General features: G+C 42.2%; 2 protein-coding genes and 1 pseudogene across 2 annotated transcripts; 2 read left to right on the forward strand and 1 right to left on the reverse strand.

Annotated features, from left to right (window-relative positions):
* The first annotated feature begins 2,954 nt into the window (after positions 1-2,954).
* LOC139660050 (uncharacterized) lies at positions 2,955-4,483 on the forward strand (annotated as a pseudogene).
* A 1,486-nt stretch (positions 4,484-5,969) lies between these two features.
* LOC139659675 (RNA-binding protein 4.1-like) lies at positions 5,970-10,231 on the reverse strand. Its single transcript, XM_071537920.1, has 4 exons — positions 10,213-10,231; positions 9,176-9,594; positions 8,404-9,065; positions 5,970-8,013 (listed from the first exon to the last, which is right to left on the reverse strand). Exons 2-3 carry the CDS (start codon positions 9,582-9,584, stop codon positions 8,437-8,439), a joined length of 1,038 nt encoding a protein of 345 aa, XP_071394021.1. The 5' UTR covers positions 9,585-9,594; positions 10,213-10,231; the 3' UTR covers positions 5,970-8,013; positions 8,404-8,436.
* Positions 10,232-11,939: 1,708 nt separating this feature from the next.
* Positions 11,940-13,226, forward strand: tifa (TRAF interacting protein with forkhead associated domain). Its single transcript, XM_071537999.1, has 2 exons — positions 11,940-12,104; positions 12,260-13,226. Exon 2 carries the CDS (start codon positions 12,294-12,296, stop codon positions 12,882-12,884), a length of 591 nt encoding a protein of 196 aa, XP_071394100.1. The 5' UTR covers positions 11,940-12,104; positions 12,260-12,293; the 3' UTR covers positions 12,885-13,226.
* Positions 13,227-15,618: the final 2,392 nt, after the last annotated feature.

The raw sequence follows: 15,618 nt of genomic DNA on the forward strand, positions 1-15,618 counted from the left end.
CATGTTTAACAAGTTTCACGTGTGTATGTTTCTATCTCCTGAAAATAATTGTTTCTGAAACCAGGCTACTTTATCTACAAACGACATGTTTCTCAACCACATAACATCTTCAGTAAACCACACAACACTACACCAGTACTGTATACGCATCATGTACCACAACATGTATAGTGCTGAATCATCTCGCCTGTGGTGTATAAGACACAACATCAGATCACAGTGTTGTTCTTGTCAAGCCAGCAGATACAAGGTAGTTTGAAACAAGCTTGTGTTGAGCATGTTCCCCCTGTTGGCTTTCACAGGTAACTGTCAATTCAGCAGAATAAAACTTTAAAGGTCCAATATTATTCACATGACTGTGTATGTTCTTCACGATGATTTGAAAATAAAAAATAGTCTAGTTCAAAAGGTATTATTGAATGTGTGTCCTCGAAGGCACACAAAACCACAATAAGGGGCCCTGATTATTATTATTATCGTTATGACTGGTCAATAGCAGCAGCTCCTCTAATTCAAACGGGGTAAACCTGCTGAGTGGAGGCTTTCCAGTGCAAACTGGTCTGATTGGATGGAGTAATTCTTTATTGAGGGGAGCCAATCAGAACCAAGTCCAGTTGTGATGCGTTTACTGGAGCTTGTTTGAAACTGACTGTAAAAAAGGATGGATTTTTTAAAAATGTAATCACTTTAAAATCAACCACTCAAACAAAATAAAAATTTAAAATAACAAAGCCTTCATTAAACATTTTTGACATGTACAGGAAAATTTGAATTCCTATAATAGGGCCCCAGAATAAAGAACCCTTTATTCTGGGGCCCTAAGCCTCAAAAATGATATGTTATTAGTGGAATAACAATTACATATTCTTATATTAAAACCATGATATGTGTTATAAAGTAAGTGTTTAAAATATTTTATTTAGGCAGGTCAGAATTAATACAAAGAGTGAGCATAAGCAGGCTGCTGTTATACATTTCTCACATGCCTGTCGTCAACACCGAAATTCAATTTTAGAAAAACACTTCATATAGAGAATGTCATAAATTCACGTCATGCTCTACAAGGATTTAATAAAATGACTTGCCATGTCTGCATGTCTGATTTGAGGTGCAGACTGTTTCTCACCTGTGATTCAGAGGAATGCTCAACAGAGAACTCCAGTTTTTTACTTTTATACTTAAATACGTAAATTACACGTCAATTTAAGACCATGTACTTTTATACTTTGACTCGAGTAAAAGATTTAAAATGGTACTTCAACTTTTACCAGAGTATATTTTTAGAGTTTTACTTGAGTAAGAATTTGTGTACTTCTAACAGAGCAGAGCTGTAGCTGAGAATTATTATTACATTACAAATATTAGAATTGAAGAAATTATAGTACGTTTACAACTATATAAAATGGATGGTCTAATGTGTATGGGGACAAAATTTTACCATACTTTTGCCTTTGGCCTCCAGCAGCCTTTGGTGTCATCTCTCCATAGATGCTCTCAGAGTAAACTAGTCTCAACTCAAATCCCACCTGGTGGAGTATGGAGGCAATGCATTCAATATTAACCCCCTTCTCCACCTCAGCTGTGACATGGAGAATCTTTAGGGGACAAGTTAAAATGTAGGCTGGTGAGTGATAAAGCTGGGACATTTCAGACCAGATTAGAAAGGAGATATTTCTTGAATCAACGTAACGATTGTAACAAGTCTCGTATTTCATCCTTCCTGAGGCAGTGCATAACACTGAATACCTTCCGTCTCCGCAGGTCGAGACTTTATACCTACAAAGTCACTTGTGACCCAGGATGACGTATGCTGACAGAGAGCATAACTGCCACCATCATCCGGAAAACAGCTCCTTTTCATCTTCTCACATGTTAAAGTTCAAGTTTAGGTGCTTCATAATCTTTGCCGCTCTTGTTTTGGCCTTGAGCATTTGAGGGAAGGCCTTTGAAGGGACCTTTGCGTGAATTGCAGCCTCATGCCTTCGAGCATTAAAGGCCACTAGGCTAGCCAAAGTGGAACTCCTACTTGGAAGTGACATCCCCTTGTCCTTAATCTCAGCCTACCCCTTGCAAGCGTCATGCTGTGACCAGGCCCTGAGGTTGGAAGCCAGGTGGTCTCGACCCCAAAGTTGAGTTACTAATGACCTCATCTCTAAGGTTATGCCATAGTGGCATGCATGGGCCATATCAGCAACTTCCTCTCTCACCTCATGCTTGCTCTCTCAACCTCCCTGCACTAGTCTGATGTCAGCAATGCTTCATTGCAGGCTCGTGTCAAGAGAGCTTGGACAGCTGAAGTCTTCTCTTGTTCAGACTCACAGTGGACCCAGTCAAGTTGTTCCGCCTGGCCACTGAACATGTGCTCAAGCGTACCGTTCAGGCAAACCACACTAGACAGCAGTTTTCAGGCCTTTGCAGGCACCGTTCTGCCATTGGTTCCCCTCAGTCCTCCCTCGTGGGTGCCAAAGACAAACCGCTACCCCCTAAAGCCTATAGGCGAGCAATCGGACAACGATCACATCGGATAAATTAACATGTTGACAATTATCTTGAGTTCTGTAGCCTGTGTCTAGTTCTTCAGTAATAGAGAGACCAGACTCAGATATAAATGTTATGAGCAGTTCTGAACTGTCCAATTAGGTCATTTTTAAAACAGATCAACAAAAGTTAGGGCTGTCTTTCCTGTTGGTCTTTTAGCAGCTTTGATGTATTTTCTGTACATTTCCGGACATTTGTTGAAACATGAGCTGGGATTCTCAAATGGGCTGAAGAATGACTTTGTCTCGTACTATATGATGTGATCTCGCAGTCTCACTTCTTTTTCCAAAGTCATTTATGTGGCCAGTGTGGGAAACAAATAAACAGCATAAAACGCCCCGCCCCTTTCCATTGAAACCCCCTCACTGAAGCTCAGTTACATTAAGAGCCATTGAAGCGATACAGTCATATGCAAAATGATGAGCTGTGCATTGATAACAGCTTTACTTCTCTGTAACCTGAGTAAGTACTGATATTCAATTATTCTCAACACTAACTGCATCACTAACTTCTCATCAATACAGTAACCCACCAGAATTGAAGCTTAGAACTAATTAATAACTTATCAACCTAGGATTAAATCACTTGTTCTCTCTGGTGTTTGTTTCAGGCTGGATCCCTGTCTCGGTTTCTGAGTCTCAGACTGTGGAGGTCCAGCCTGGTGAAGAAGTCACGTTGATGTGCACCAAAATTTCAAATTATTCCATTTACTCAGTCTGGTTCAGATTGGTCAACAGATCCAAACCCTGCTGCATCTCCTCTCTGTACAGCTCTAATGACGCTTCGTACTGTGATGGTTTTAAAAACGGCAAATTTGAAATGAGATCCAATGTCTCCACTGTCTTTCTCAAATCAAGCAAGTGGATTTATCTGACTCTGGACTTTATTTCTGTGGGATTTTCATAGATGGACACACAGTCGTTGTCAATGCAACTTATTTAAAGGTTCAAGGTAAGATCATCATTAAGCCTTATCTGTCTTTTAGCTCCCTTTCATGATGTTATGTCTTTCTCATAATACTTACATCTCAAATTTATTCTCACAGTAGCCTCAGAATAACATATACAAAAAAGAAACTTAAATGTGGAATATTGAATCATTGTCAAAATAGGATGATGCTGAAATACAGTCAAAATAAAATCAAGATTAGGTTTTATCTCATCATCCTTTTTAAAGATAATGGCGAATTTGATGACGAAGGGGATGACAAGTCTAAAAGTAAGATTCTCCCTCCTCTCATAAAGATTTCTTTCATTGTGCAGGTTGATATTTGTCAATTGTTTGAAGTTAAAACAGCTTATCTAAAGTAAATTTTTGTCCATTTTTTTTATTTTCGAGAGTTGAGTATGTCTAATTTAATAATCCTTAGTTCTTGTAGAAAAGCCTGATGGTATACAAGCCTGGCTTGTGTTTTCCTGGGTGGTGTGACTGTTCTCCTCGTTATGGTCATCGTCGGTCTGGTTCTCAAAATCAGGCAACTTCAGACAGGTACTTCCTGAGAGCTATATGTTATATTTTGCTGCATATTCTTTCGTAAATTTTGCCAATATGATGGACAATTCAAAAAGTTCCTGCTGCACCAAAACTCATTGAAAACAGTAAGGTTTTTGGACAATGATAATCAACTGACTCTATTGATTCTGTCTGTTATTTAGCTGCTAAAGAAGAACTGCAGCCGCAAAGAAGCGAGGTGAATCCAATTTTAAGATTGACTTTTAAATGTTCTATGCTTTAAAAAGGTGCTGGAATTACTTCAAGTCATTTGTCTCTGACAAACTCAGCTATGTGAGATGTGTGTGATTGTGTGTACTCTTATTTACAGAATCTGGACTCAGATGAGCTGAAGTACGCAGCGCTGAGTTTCCATCCAAAGCCAAAGAGAAGCAGGAGGCCTGCATCAGAGAAAGAGGTGGAAACTAATGTTGTGTATGCTGCCACCAGATAGGACCATGAAGACACTGGAAATGCAACTCAGGGTGGAACTGATGCTATTGTATTGTCACATTTTTGCTTGTGTGTGTTCCCTTTATCACTGGAATAAACAGTCAAATTTTGTCATAAAGATCCAATGTTCATGCAAGATTTACATCTTCTTGTTAGTGCTGAGGTTTAATTCTCACCTGTTTCTTCATCTTTCTTTCTCTCACTTTGCCAAAACCAAATCTTCCTCTTATATTGCCTACCTTAGATCTCAATCTGAAAGCAAAATAATGTGATTGATGTGTGACAGAGGAGGGGCCAGTATCACTGTCCAAATTCCCTTATAGAGAGAGTTAGATGGGCGTCTGCAGCAGGGGAGGAGCAAGTTAGGTAGACATCACTTCTTTGACAGGAAGAGACAGCACAGTGTGGCAAGAGAACAACTGAGGTGAAAACCATGAGGCCTGTCATGTCAAAGCTTTGTAACGGGTCAAAGGAAGCAGTGAAAACTGATGTACTTGCTTCTGTCATGTAAACAAAACATGATTGGCCTCTACATTTGTATAAACATTTGTGTGTAAATGGTATTCTTTAGCATTTCTATATTTTATTGGATATTTTCACTTCTGATATAGCCTTATGTGTCCTTGGTCTATACTGGTAAGTCAAATGTGTGAATGAAAAATCCAACAATACAGCAACGTTTCAGTTTTCTATCCTGGGTGTGTTTGGATGCACATGTGGACATGCAACAAGTCTTCATGTCCCCTCTCATCTCCACTGTAGTGACAAACGGCACTGACTATCTGAGCCAGCAAGGTGTCAACCACAGGAAGATTGGCCTTCAGCTCTCTGCATCGCAACCACACACAACAAAGGCCTCGTTGTTTACACAGAAGAACAATGACATTACTTGATCAAATAAAATTAATTTCTTTACTAATAAGACGTGCAGATAATTTCTGTGTTGTATTTGTAGAGATGCAATCCCATCAGCATCATGGCAACTATGTCTCCATCTCTTTTCAAACAATGTTGTTCCCTTCATCTCAGACCAAACCAAACACTTCTATAAAATATAATAGAAGTTTACCTTGTGAAAATGAGATGTCATACACAACAGAAAATGACTTCATGACTTCACAATTTTCATGGGATTTGGGTATATTTTCTGGTTCAGATATAATTCCACTACTATGAAAATGGTTATCAAGATTATCCAGTATTATGCTGCAGCACTAGGTGGAAAAAAATTGCAATTCCACATAAAAATCCCTGTATATGAAGTTTTACCCAATGTTAACTGGTCTTTTCACATTTGCTTTCTTGAAATTCAAGTATCTTCGAGCTGCATTTGCATCACTCCACTAAGAGAAGGTCTGCTTCCATGTTTGTTTGGCCTACATTTTGAGACTCATTGTGGAAGCTACAAATGTGTTAATATTTGACCACACCAAACTTCAGCCAGCACTGTAATCATAAATATTTATTACAACCAACAATATGCACATTGAAAGACAAACAATTGTCACATTCAGCATTGTAAAACGATATATTGCCTTTTAAACAATTGGAGAATTCAGTTCAACTCGCTGCTCTGGTAGAAATATCACTCTACATCCAAATAAGTGGGACTCATGGGTTCAAGACTGAGAAGAAACTTATTCTAATAGGAAATTACAGTTCATGCTGGTATAGTTCAACCATGTTATTGGAAAACAAACAGGCCTACATATGATATTATATTGCTTTAGTCAATGGGGAGGCCGTAATTGTTTCAAATGTTTTATTTATTCAGGTCAGAATTAATAGCTGTGGGATACAAAGAGTGATCATAAGCAAGCTAATGTATATATATATCTATTCCTCACATGCCGTCAACACTAAAATTACATTTCAGAAAAACACCTAACATACCAATTTTAGAATGCAAATCTACATGTCATGCTCTATACAAGGATTTAATAAAATGCCTTCTGCAGGTGTATTTTCTGATGCTTTTCTCAAGTCCGTTCCTTTGGCCCACGATTGTTGAGATCTTACCTCTTGTCCAGCTCAAACAAAATTTGCAATTTTCAGGGTTCCTACACATTGTCACTTGTCCTTTTCCCAAACCTTAATTTCTTGACTGGATTTGAGGATTATGGTTGGTTTTTAATATTATGTATACTGACTGGCTGGACAACATGGCTGTCGACTTGTCAAGGCCACATCTGTAGTTGAGGATAGTTATTCCCCTACAAATATTACATTTTCATTAATTCATACAAAATAATAAATGACAGCAGGTTTAGAACTGTATAAAATGGATCATCTTATAACGGAAATTATAAAAAATATTTTTTCATACTTTCCCAAACTTTCCAGACCTGTGTAGGAACCCTGTATCTTGTAATCTTCAGCCAACAAATTAAAAATGAAAATGAGAACATGCATCTGTCACCTTGAGTTGCTACTTTAACAGTCCTTGATGCCCTGGACTTACCTGTTGATTGCGAAGGCCTCCAGCAGCCTTTGGTGTCATCTCTCCACAGACGCTTTCAGTGTAAACTAGTCTCAACTCTATGAAATCCCACCTGGTGGAGTTTGGAGGGAATGAAATAAATATTAACCCCATCCCGCCTCAGCTGTGGCATGGGGAATGTTTAATTTGGCAGTGAAGGGGACCAGCTAAAATGTGGGCTGGTGAGTGATAAAGGTTGGGGCATTTCAGACAAGATTGGAAGGGAGATGTTTCTTGAATCAACGTAACGATTGCAACAAGTGCATTATTGTCCATTTCAGGATGAATAAACGAATGATCATTCAATGTAGAGGCAAGTTGCTTGACTAAGGATCGTATTCGGCTGATTTCAAGAGGAAGTCATACTGGTAACGGTGGGCATGATTTTGAGCACATCTATCAATAACATTAGCATCACTGCACAAGTCAGTTCTTTATTGAAAACATAGGTTCCGACAATGAACAGGTACATATGAACGCACTGCGGTAACTATCCTATTAACAGTTGTTTTCCAAGTTTATTACGTTAAGCTTCTAAGTTGTAGCAGTTTAGATGTTCACAATACCGCCAAACGCAGGTTTTCATGGCCATAATTGGGAAGGCTTAAGATGATGGAACTAACGTGCAGGTTTGATTTCATACCAAACATTACATGATTCAGTTCAATTAAATCTACAGTCACAAATATCGCCTAAAACTGGTGCTGTAAGGATTCAGCTTCCTATGTCACACACAATATCAGAACACTAATTATTAGAACGTAAATTTAAAAAGGAACAAAAAACACGCCTAACTCAGACTTTGAGTTGAGTGTTAAAATAACTACAGCACAATGACAAAGTAAAACAATTAGGGCAAACCAATACGAGTGTAAAAACTGTCCCAAAATAATAATAAAAAAAGACTAGGACGTCGGCAATACAGTTCCTCCTGTGAGCGTTGCAGGGGAACGTAACGCGCTCCGCCAGACAGGGAGGGGATAGTGTCACGTGCATCAGGAGACGGCGTGCGGCGACGCAGTCGGACGACGATCCTGTCGGATAGTTAAAACCTGAAAAAAGAGCAAATCACACAAGTCAGCTGTCTGCAACTGTAGATACAAGGCACGCTGTTCCATCTTAACGGTCTACATTTCGACTATTATCTCGAGTTCTGTAGCTTCTTCAGTCACAGAGAGACCTGCCAGTTTGTCCTGGTCGGCTTATCCCACATCTATTTCAAACTGATGTTTATTTGATATTCAAGTTAGTGCACGCATGTGCCTGCCAACGAAATTAGGACTTGTCGAATAGCTCATTTTACGCATGCTTCTTCAGATCTCGCTTTCCCCACAAGATCTACAGCGTGCGGGACAGGGCACAAGCTGCTTCTGCCTTTGCGGCGGCGCAGGGCAACTTTAGAGACAGACACGAACACCAGTCTCTCTCAGACCTAGTCTCACCTTGAGTTCACACGGCGGAGGGGGGGGCCTTGCTTAATAAGCGTAGCGTGCAGGCGGTGGCGGAGGCAACCGTTCCGTGTAGGGGTCCCTGGCGCGAGGAACTCCGTATGCCGGGACCCTGGAAACCGGGGAGAGACGGGAGCGCTCGTAGGAGTAGCCGTTACTGGCGGGGGCCATCGGCGGAGGCGGCGCTCTCCTGAGGGGGCTACGGTCTCGGGCGTAGTACGAGGACGGAGGAGGGGGGAGGGGCCGACGCTCGTAGGGGTCGAGCGACGAGGTCATGAGACGCTCTCGGACAACGGCCGAGGGGGGAGGGGGAGGCGGGGCGCCGGCACGTCGGTCCTCATAGGAGGCGAGGCCGTACGGACGGGCTCGGTACTTCTCGTAGTAATCTACCACTCCGTAGCCGTCCCGCTCGCCCTCATAGGGGCGGTCCGGGTAAACGGCTCGTCTAGGGGGAGGGGGTGGGAGGGGAGGGGCGGGGTAACCTGGGGGTATGTGGCTGAGGCGGCCTCTCAGGTAGCTAGGCGGGGGAGGCTCGTGTCGCTCCCCTGGGTAGCGCGGGGGCCAGTAGCCACCCCGGTCTGGGGGAAGAGGCGGGTAGTCCTCCCGCTCCTCATGTCTGGGGCGGCTCTTTGATATCTGGACATGGATGCGTTTGCCTATGAGAAGCAGACAAAGAAATAAAAGGTTGAATAATCAGTGTTAGAATTATCTCATTTTCACATTATACCTTGACTGGTTTAACACAGGCCTACTGGACGTTTCCTACCTTGGAATTCGGCATTGTCCAGTCCCTTGATGGCATCCATGGCCTCGTCAGAGTTGGACATGTGTACAAAGGCAAAGTTCTTGACAACGGCACACTCTGAGACTGTGCCGTACTCTTCAAACAGAGCGCGGAGCTCGTCATCAGCGCCTTTTTCTACATTAGCCACATGCAGTTTGACCGAGCCCTGGTTCTTCCCGTGGCTGGCCTCAACGTTGATTGGTGTGCCGTGTAGCTTGTAGAGGTGCAGGCTCTTGATGGCTTTGGTGGCAGCCTTGCGGTCATCCATGTGGACGAAGGCGAAGTTCTTGATGATGGCGCATTCTGTGACCGTGCCATACTGCGTGAAGAGTGCCTGGATTTCTTCCTGGTCTGCCTCTCGAGGAAGATTCCCCACAAAAATCTTCACCATTGTAATAAATCTGTTTTTTGGGGCATTTTGGAGAAAAACGTTAGTAAGGATGTGGAGGGAAAACAAGTATCTTCACTGGAGATTAACGGCACTGCCTTTGATTGTCTTCCTGATTCATACTGCTTTACTATCCAGTTTCATATTAAAACTGAAACAGTGCGCCTAAAACCCTTTGCTCGGACAGGAAACAGCAACGCATTCAGCAAGGACAGGGCCTTTGTCCTTGCAAACTACGTTAGCTTAGCCGGCATATTTGTTACATGCGTTTCTCAACAAATTATCCAGTTAAATGAACAATTCCAAACATACCAATCCCTTTTTGTTCTACTACATTCTGAATTATTATATAAATACAACGACCCAATACAGAAGACGAGGGAATACCAAGTCCTGGTTTAGCAACGTAGCTAATGTTAGCTAAGGTAAGCTAGCTAGTCGAGCCATGCAGTCAACAAAGCACCTCAATCCTCACTGCACACAGTCGGCACTGCTGAGTGGTTAGCTGATAAACAAATCCTCTACAGGTTTTACTAGATATTACATCGATGCAGAATGATGTATTTTTCAGATATCTGTAAAATAGCGTGTAATTAATCGGCCCAGTAGCAGTGAGTAAAATTGTGGTTACCTTCCCACCGGTCGCCGCAGGAAAGAATACAGACGAAACGAGAGATGTCACTGCTTCCTACTTCCGTCTTCGCTTAATTCACGCCGGGCGGACTGAACCGCGTTTTCAATGACAGTGTTTCTCATTCGGTCCAGTATCTTTTTTTGCGATTTGATTTAGGAAAACTGTGTAGTGTTTAAGGTCTTAGCTACTGATAGCGTTGTGATACCTAGATATTTAAATGAGTGAAAAAAAAATACAGTTTTGTTTTGCAGATTTTCTAGTGTGGTCCCAGCATAAAATCACCAAGTTTGCAAAAGTATTTTGGCCATTTATGTATAGTAATAAAAGTAAACAGGTTTTCACTACACTAGATTTCACTGATTGGTACGGAGTACACTTTTAGGGAAAATCTTGGTTGGATTTGCACACTCTTGGCTCTAGTTAAAGTTACCAGGCTGTCATAGATATGTAAACCATCTTGAGAGTATTGACTCTTTGGTCGAACGGCCTGAACGAACGGCGTTCTTTCAGTTTCGCTGAGGCAAAAGTCCCGCCCACTGACGTGTCGTCTGGGAGTCTCATCGGTTGTTTACATAGCTACTCCATCTATGATGAAATCCTACTTATCAAAATGTAACATGTGTCTGATATGATGATGCAAGTGCTGTATGTGTATGGTACGATTATACCATTATATTGAACTGAATGGAGCTACAAGATAGACTGGAATGTAGTAGTGCACTATTTGTTAACTGACAATTCAAATCCCTGTATTTTTATTGTATTTACCGCCCTTACACAAAATAAACAGTCATCCTATTAGACATATTATAATGATACACAAACAAGCAGAACACCAGAACTTGAAATGGACAAAAAATTATACCACAGTAAATCCTATAGGAATACCATATGAAATGTAAAAAAAAAATCATCATCATCATCGGGTTTGGCTCCATGACTTCAGCCAATATTGTGCTGAATCAAAAATAGGCCTTTTAGTGTGTGGAAGGGTGACAGAGTTCTTTCCCCCATCATCATAGTTTGTTTTTCACTGCATGATTCATACTCGCATTGCATTGATAAAGAAAGGGAGATAAAGGAATGGAGAGGCTGATTATAGAACTTCTCGCCATAAGCTGTTTCCTCATTAATGTTTAAACTGTTTCATGTAACAGTGAAGCTTGTATGATTTATTGTTTCCCGCCATGGTTGTAAATATTGCCGTGCTCAACAACACGTCCGGCGCTGAAGTCCTTTCTGTTTCACGTTGCGACATCTGGGAAATTCCCAGAGCTGTGATGCTGCATTCAGGTGCTCCTCTTAAGCTCGTACGTCTGAGTTGTTGTAAATAGCCTACGACTTATTGGGGCATTCCAGTAACTTTTGATCAGAAAACACAATACATGGACTATGTAACAAAAGTAGCTTTCACATGGCTGTTGTTTTATTTTAGAAATCAGTTGCTGACACGACTTCCATACTCTGCGGCTCCTATATGTTTCTTCTTGGCAACTCGGCTATCATAGAAAATCCCCAAATTCCCAGTCTTATTTGTTTATTCATTATCATATGCCATCCCATTAATATATCCCCTCATTAAATTGTTTCCCTGTCATCTTTACCACTCTGTTGGGTTGTTCATGTGCGCCCAGTTCAGAACAATGCTATTTCCAACTTTGCACATGAAGGCAGCATCATTACCACTTGGTCTTGTGAGAGGATGACGACACTTGAGGGAGACAGAGCTTGCAAAGAGCAGGAGGAGTCTGTTATCTTCCTGTTTTCACTCTCAAGTGGACAGAACTATCTGACACCGTTAGTTCCCTGTCGAGCTCAGCGCTCAGTGAACATTTGTCATTGCTTGCCTGCGGATTCAGGAAAAGCACATAAAGAAATTCAACATACAGGTAAGGCGCAGACACATCTGACAAAAGGAATGAATATATTTGTTATCTATTTTTTGAATGACTTTACTTTCTTTCTGTTGACTGGTGAGCCCCCCCTCCTCTCTGTGCAAATGTTCATGTGTCTCTTTGCATTCCCTCCCTCATCACTGACACAGATCAAGAGGTCAGTTGATTGCATCAGAATCCACGATGGATGTGTCCCAGATGGAGACCGAAGAGGACCTGCTGACCTGCCTCCACATCAAGTTCTACCATCCGCAGCAGAGTTCCCGAGGCATTTACCACCAGCTGCCCGTGGGGAACAGAAACAAACGCCCGGCGGACGAACCCCTGAGGCTGGGCCGCGACCGCCAGACCTGCACCTTCGTCCTGGACGACCCCCGGGTGTCCCGCAAACAGCTGGCCCTGCACGCCTACCGCACGCCCCTGAGCCCGGACACGCTCTTCGCCGTGCAGAACCTGAGCCAGAAGGGGCGGATGTCGGTGAACGGTTCGGCGCTGGGCTTCTTGGAGAGGGCCGACCTCCCGGACAAGGCCCTGATCCGGTTCGGGGAGTACGAGATGCTGGTGGTCCGCGAGTCCGGCGAGGCCAAGGGCAACTTCGAGGTGGAGTTCGAGGTGCTGCCGGCGCCTCCGTCCAGGGAGACGGGCGCGGGCGTGCCGAGCATGACGCCCATCATGGACACGGGCTCGTGCCACTGCGTGACCAACAGCTTCCCGGCTGAACTGAGGGTGCACGGCCCTCTGGAGACTGATGAGACTCTCATGTATCACTCCTGATGGAATCACCTCTCACTGCTTGACACTGTAAACCCTCTTACTGTGAAAGATGCCACGCTGTCTTAAGACTGACTTGCATTTGAAGGCAATACAAATGAGTGCGGTGTAGTCGTTACATCATAGTTTAAGCATGCTTGTATATAAATCTTTTTTGTAATGTGAAATCTGTATTATTACTTTATGCTAAGCATATACATATTTTTGTAGACTATTTCTATACACTGGAAAGCTGTGATCTTAGTATTAGTATGCCTATTGTGAAGTGCTAAGGCTATTCATTTATACATACATCCCATTAAATCATCTATTTAGTAATATTGTCATTTTTTCTGAATGTTGTCTCAAGTAAAATAAAAAGATATTTATAGAGTTGACAAGCTATTTTGAGGCCTTCATTTCCCATTCAGTAGTAGTTTATGTGTCTCTATGTGTTAAACACATGGATATTGTTGATCCTCTCAACAAACAGCACAGTGCCTCAGCTCCTAACCTTATAGGGAGCAGGTTTTTCCAGAATTCCTTGAGATGAGGCGATATAGGCTGCATTTTTTCTTGGGCTCGGGTTACTGTTACACAGCCAACTCAGACACGAAACACACGCCTCTCTTCTCGGCATCGAATTTATTGAAACCGAAGCTCTTTCGCATAGCGTTACTACATTTCTTATTAAAGGACCTGCTGCGAGGAAATGTTTGTCAGGCCCTCTATCACCATGATGTCATTCTGCCACTTTCCCAATAAGCCACAGAACAACAGCATCAGCCTAAACTTGTGTTGTTGGTTTTTTTTTAAACAGAATTTTAATGGGTTTTCAACAGAAACAAGAGAAATACATTCCGCCATCATAAAAATAACAATAAAAATAAAATAGTGCCATCCATCCACCCTAAACAGAGAAATCTCCCAGCTGACCACCCCCCTCCCCCACCCCGGCACCACACACAAAAGCCCCCCCCCCACACACACACACACACCGTCCTGCACACAGACACACCACCGATCAGTGCAGCCATACACAACAGTCACATCAACTCCAACATTTCACAGTAGTACACAGTGATACAAGAAGCACAATCAAGTTGAGCCAAAACTCCAAAACACAGCAGTACCCAAGCAACAAGAAGAGAAAGACACTTATGAGTTCACCCTGGATGGGTGTGGCCACCGCAAGGAGCATTGGCCCCTCAGCACTAACAGAGTCAATTCCCCAGGTAAGTAGTCAAGCAAAGGAGACCACATTTTAGTAAAGGACCTCTCATTACCCTTCAGAACTGCACTAATTCTTTCGTGAGGGAGGACCCTGAATATCTCCCTGTACCACAATGTGGCAGTAGGTGGCTTATCCTTGCTAAACTTGTGTTTGAGTGCAATGTTTCTTTTTCAGTGTATTGAATTTACAGTTGGTACTGGCAATTCCCTCTAAAAATGACATTTATAGATATGTAACCGGTGAAATTATGCGTTGTGTGGAAGGATTTAAGGTTTAAAATAAAACACAGTAAACATACCTGACATGAAATAAGAAAAACAAAAGAAATCCTCCAACTTAATACAGCACTCCAGCTCCTGCACAAATGAAATTAAGGACAAAGGGGGAATGTTATAGTTGTTAGCTAGCAGATTTCGTTGTTAAATATAACTTTATATAAGGGCCAATACATGACAATCTATAACTAACAGGTGCATCCAGACTTTATGACGGTAGGGATAACAAAAATAGAAATATGAATGATAAGAAACAGTAAGATGGATTGTGATATAATACAGGAAGGAAAATGACACCCACCTCTCCCATAGGGGAACACAGCAAAAGGGGAGAGGTGAAGGGGGGACAGGAAGTTTATGGGGGCAAGGAGAAGGAGGGGTGCAGGAGGGGGTGGGGCTCTTACTGTACATACTGTAGCTTATATGACAGCAGAATTGTCAATGGAGATAGAAGAAAACTGTCAGGTATACAAACAAATAACAGGTTTAGTGTAATTATACATGTAATAACAGCTCTGTTACAGATGCATCCCAGCTTCATCCTTGGGTATCTGTATCTCCTCACATGAAGAAGAGCACATAGTGTCAATGAAGTTGTTGACAAGAAGTGCAGCAGTTGTAAGATGTTGGGAATGTGGTCGTCATCTACTGCAGGCAGGAACTGGATCAGTCCAGCCAACATATTTCCTTCATAACCACTGATCCAGACATCTTGGGGAGTGTAACCACCACCCGAGGAAGGAGTGTGCATAAAGGAAACCTCCTTTGAGCTGAAATGACCCCAATGAGCAAAGCAAACCCTCAAAATGGGGAAGAGAAAGTGGCACTTCCGGAATTGCCAAATCCGGAAAATATAAATAAAAATGTTGCTTTGAGTGTTTTAGAGCAGTGGTTCTCAACGTGGGGTCCGGGGACCACCAGGGGTCCTTGAGGGGGTTCCAGGGCGTCCCCAGTAAATTGATGAATTATTTAACTTCAGCATTATTTCATTTACAAGAAGTTAACACAATTAGAGAATGTAGAAGAATGACTGTTTTGATCATAGTTTCACTGTTATCTCTCTACCTACAATACAGATAGTCATTGGATTCTGGACAAAATCATATCTAACAATGAAAATAATCTCAGATTTGGGTCTGAGAGACAAAATCTCATCAAACGGGGGTCCGTGGCCCTAATGTGGACTAAATTAGGGTCCTTGATATGAAAAAGGTTGAGAATCACTGTTTCACAGTATGCTGCAACTTCA

This window comes from Centroberyx affinis, unplaced genomic scaffold, assembly GCF_046629955.1.
Source record: "Centroberyx affinis isolate AG114_WGS23_722 - 3 ecotype Tasmania unplaced genomic scaffold, CSIRO-AGI_Caff_v1 ptg000193l_1, whole genome shotgun sequence".
NCBI classification, from domain to species: domain Eukaryota; kingdom Metazoa; phylum Chordata; class Actinopteri; order Beryciformes; family Berycidae; genus Centroberyx; species Centroberyx affinis.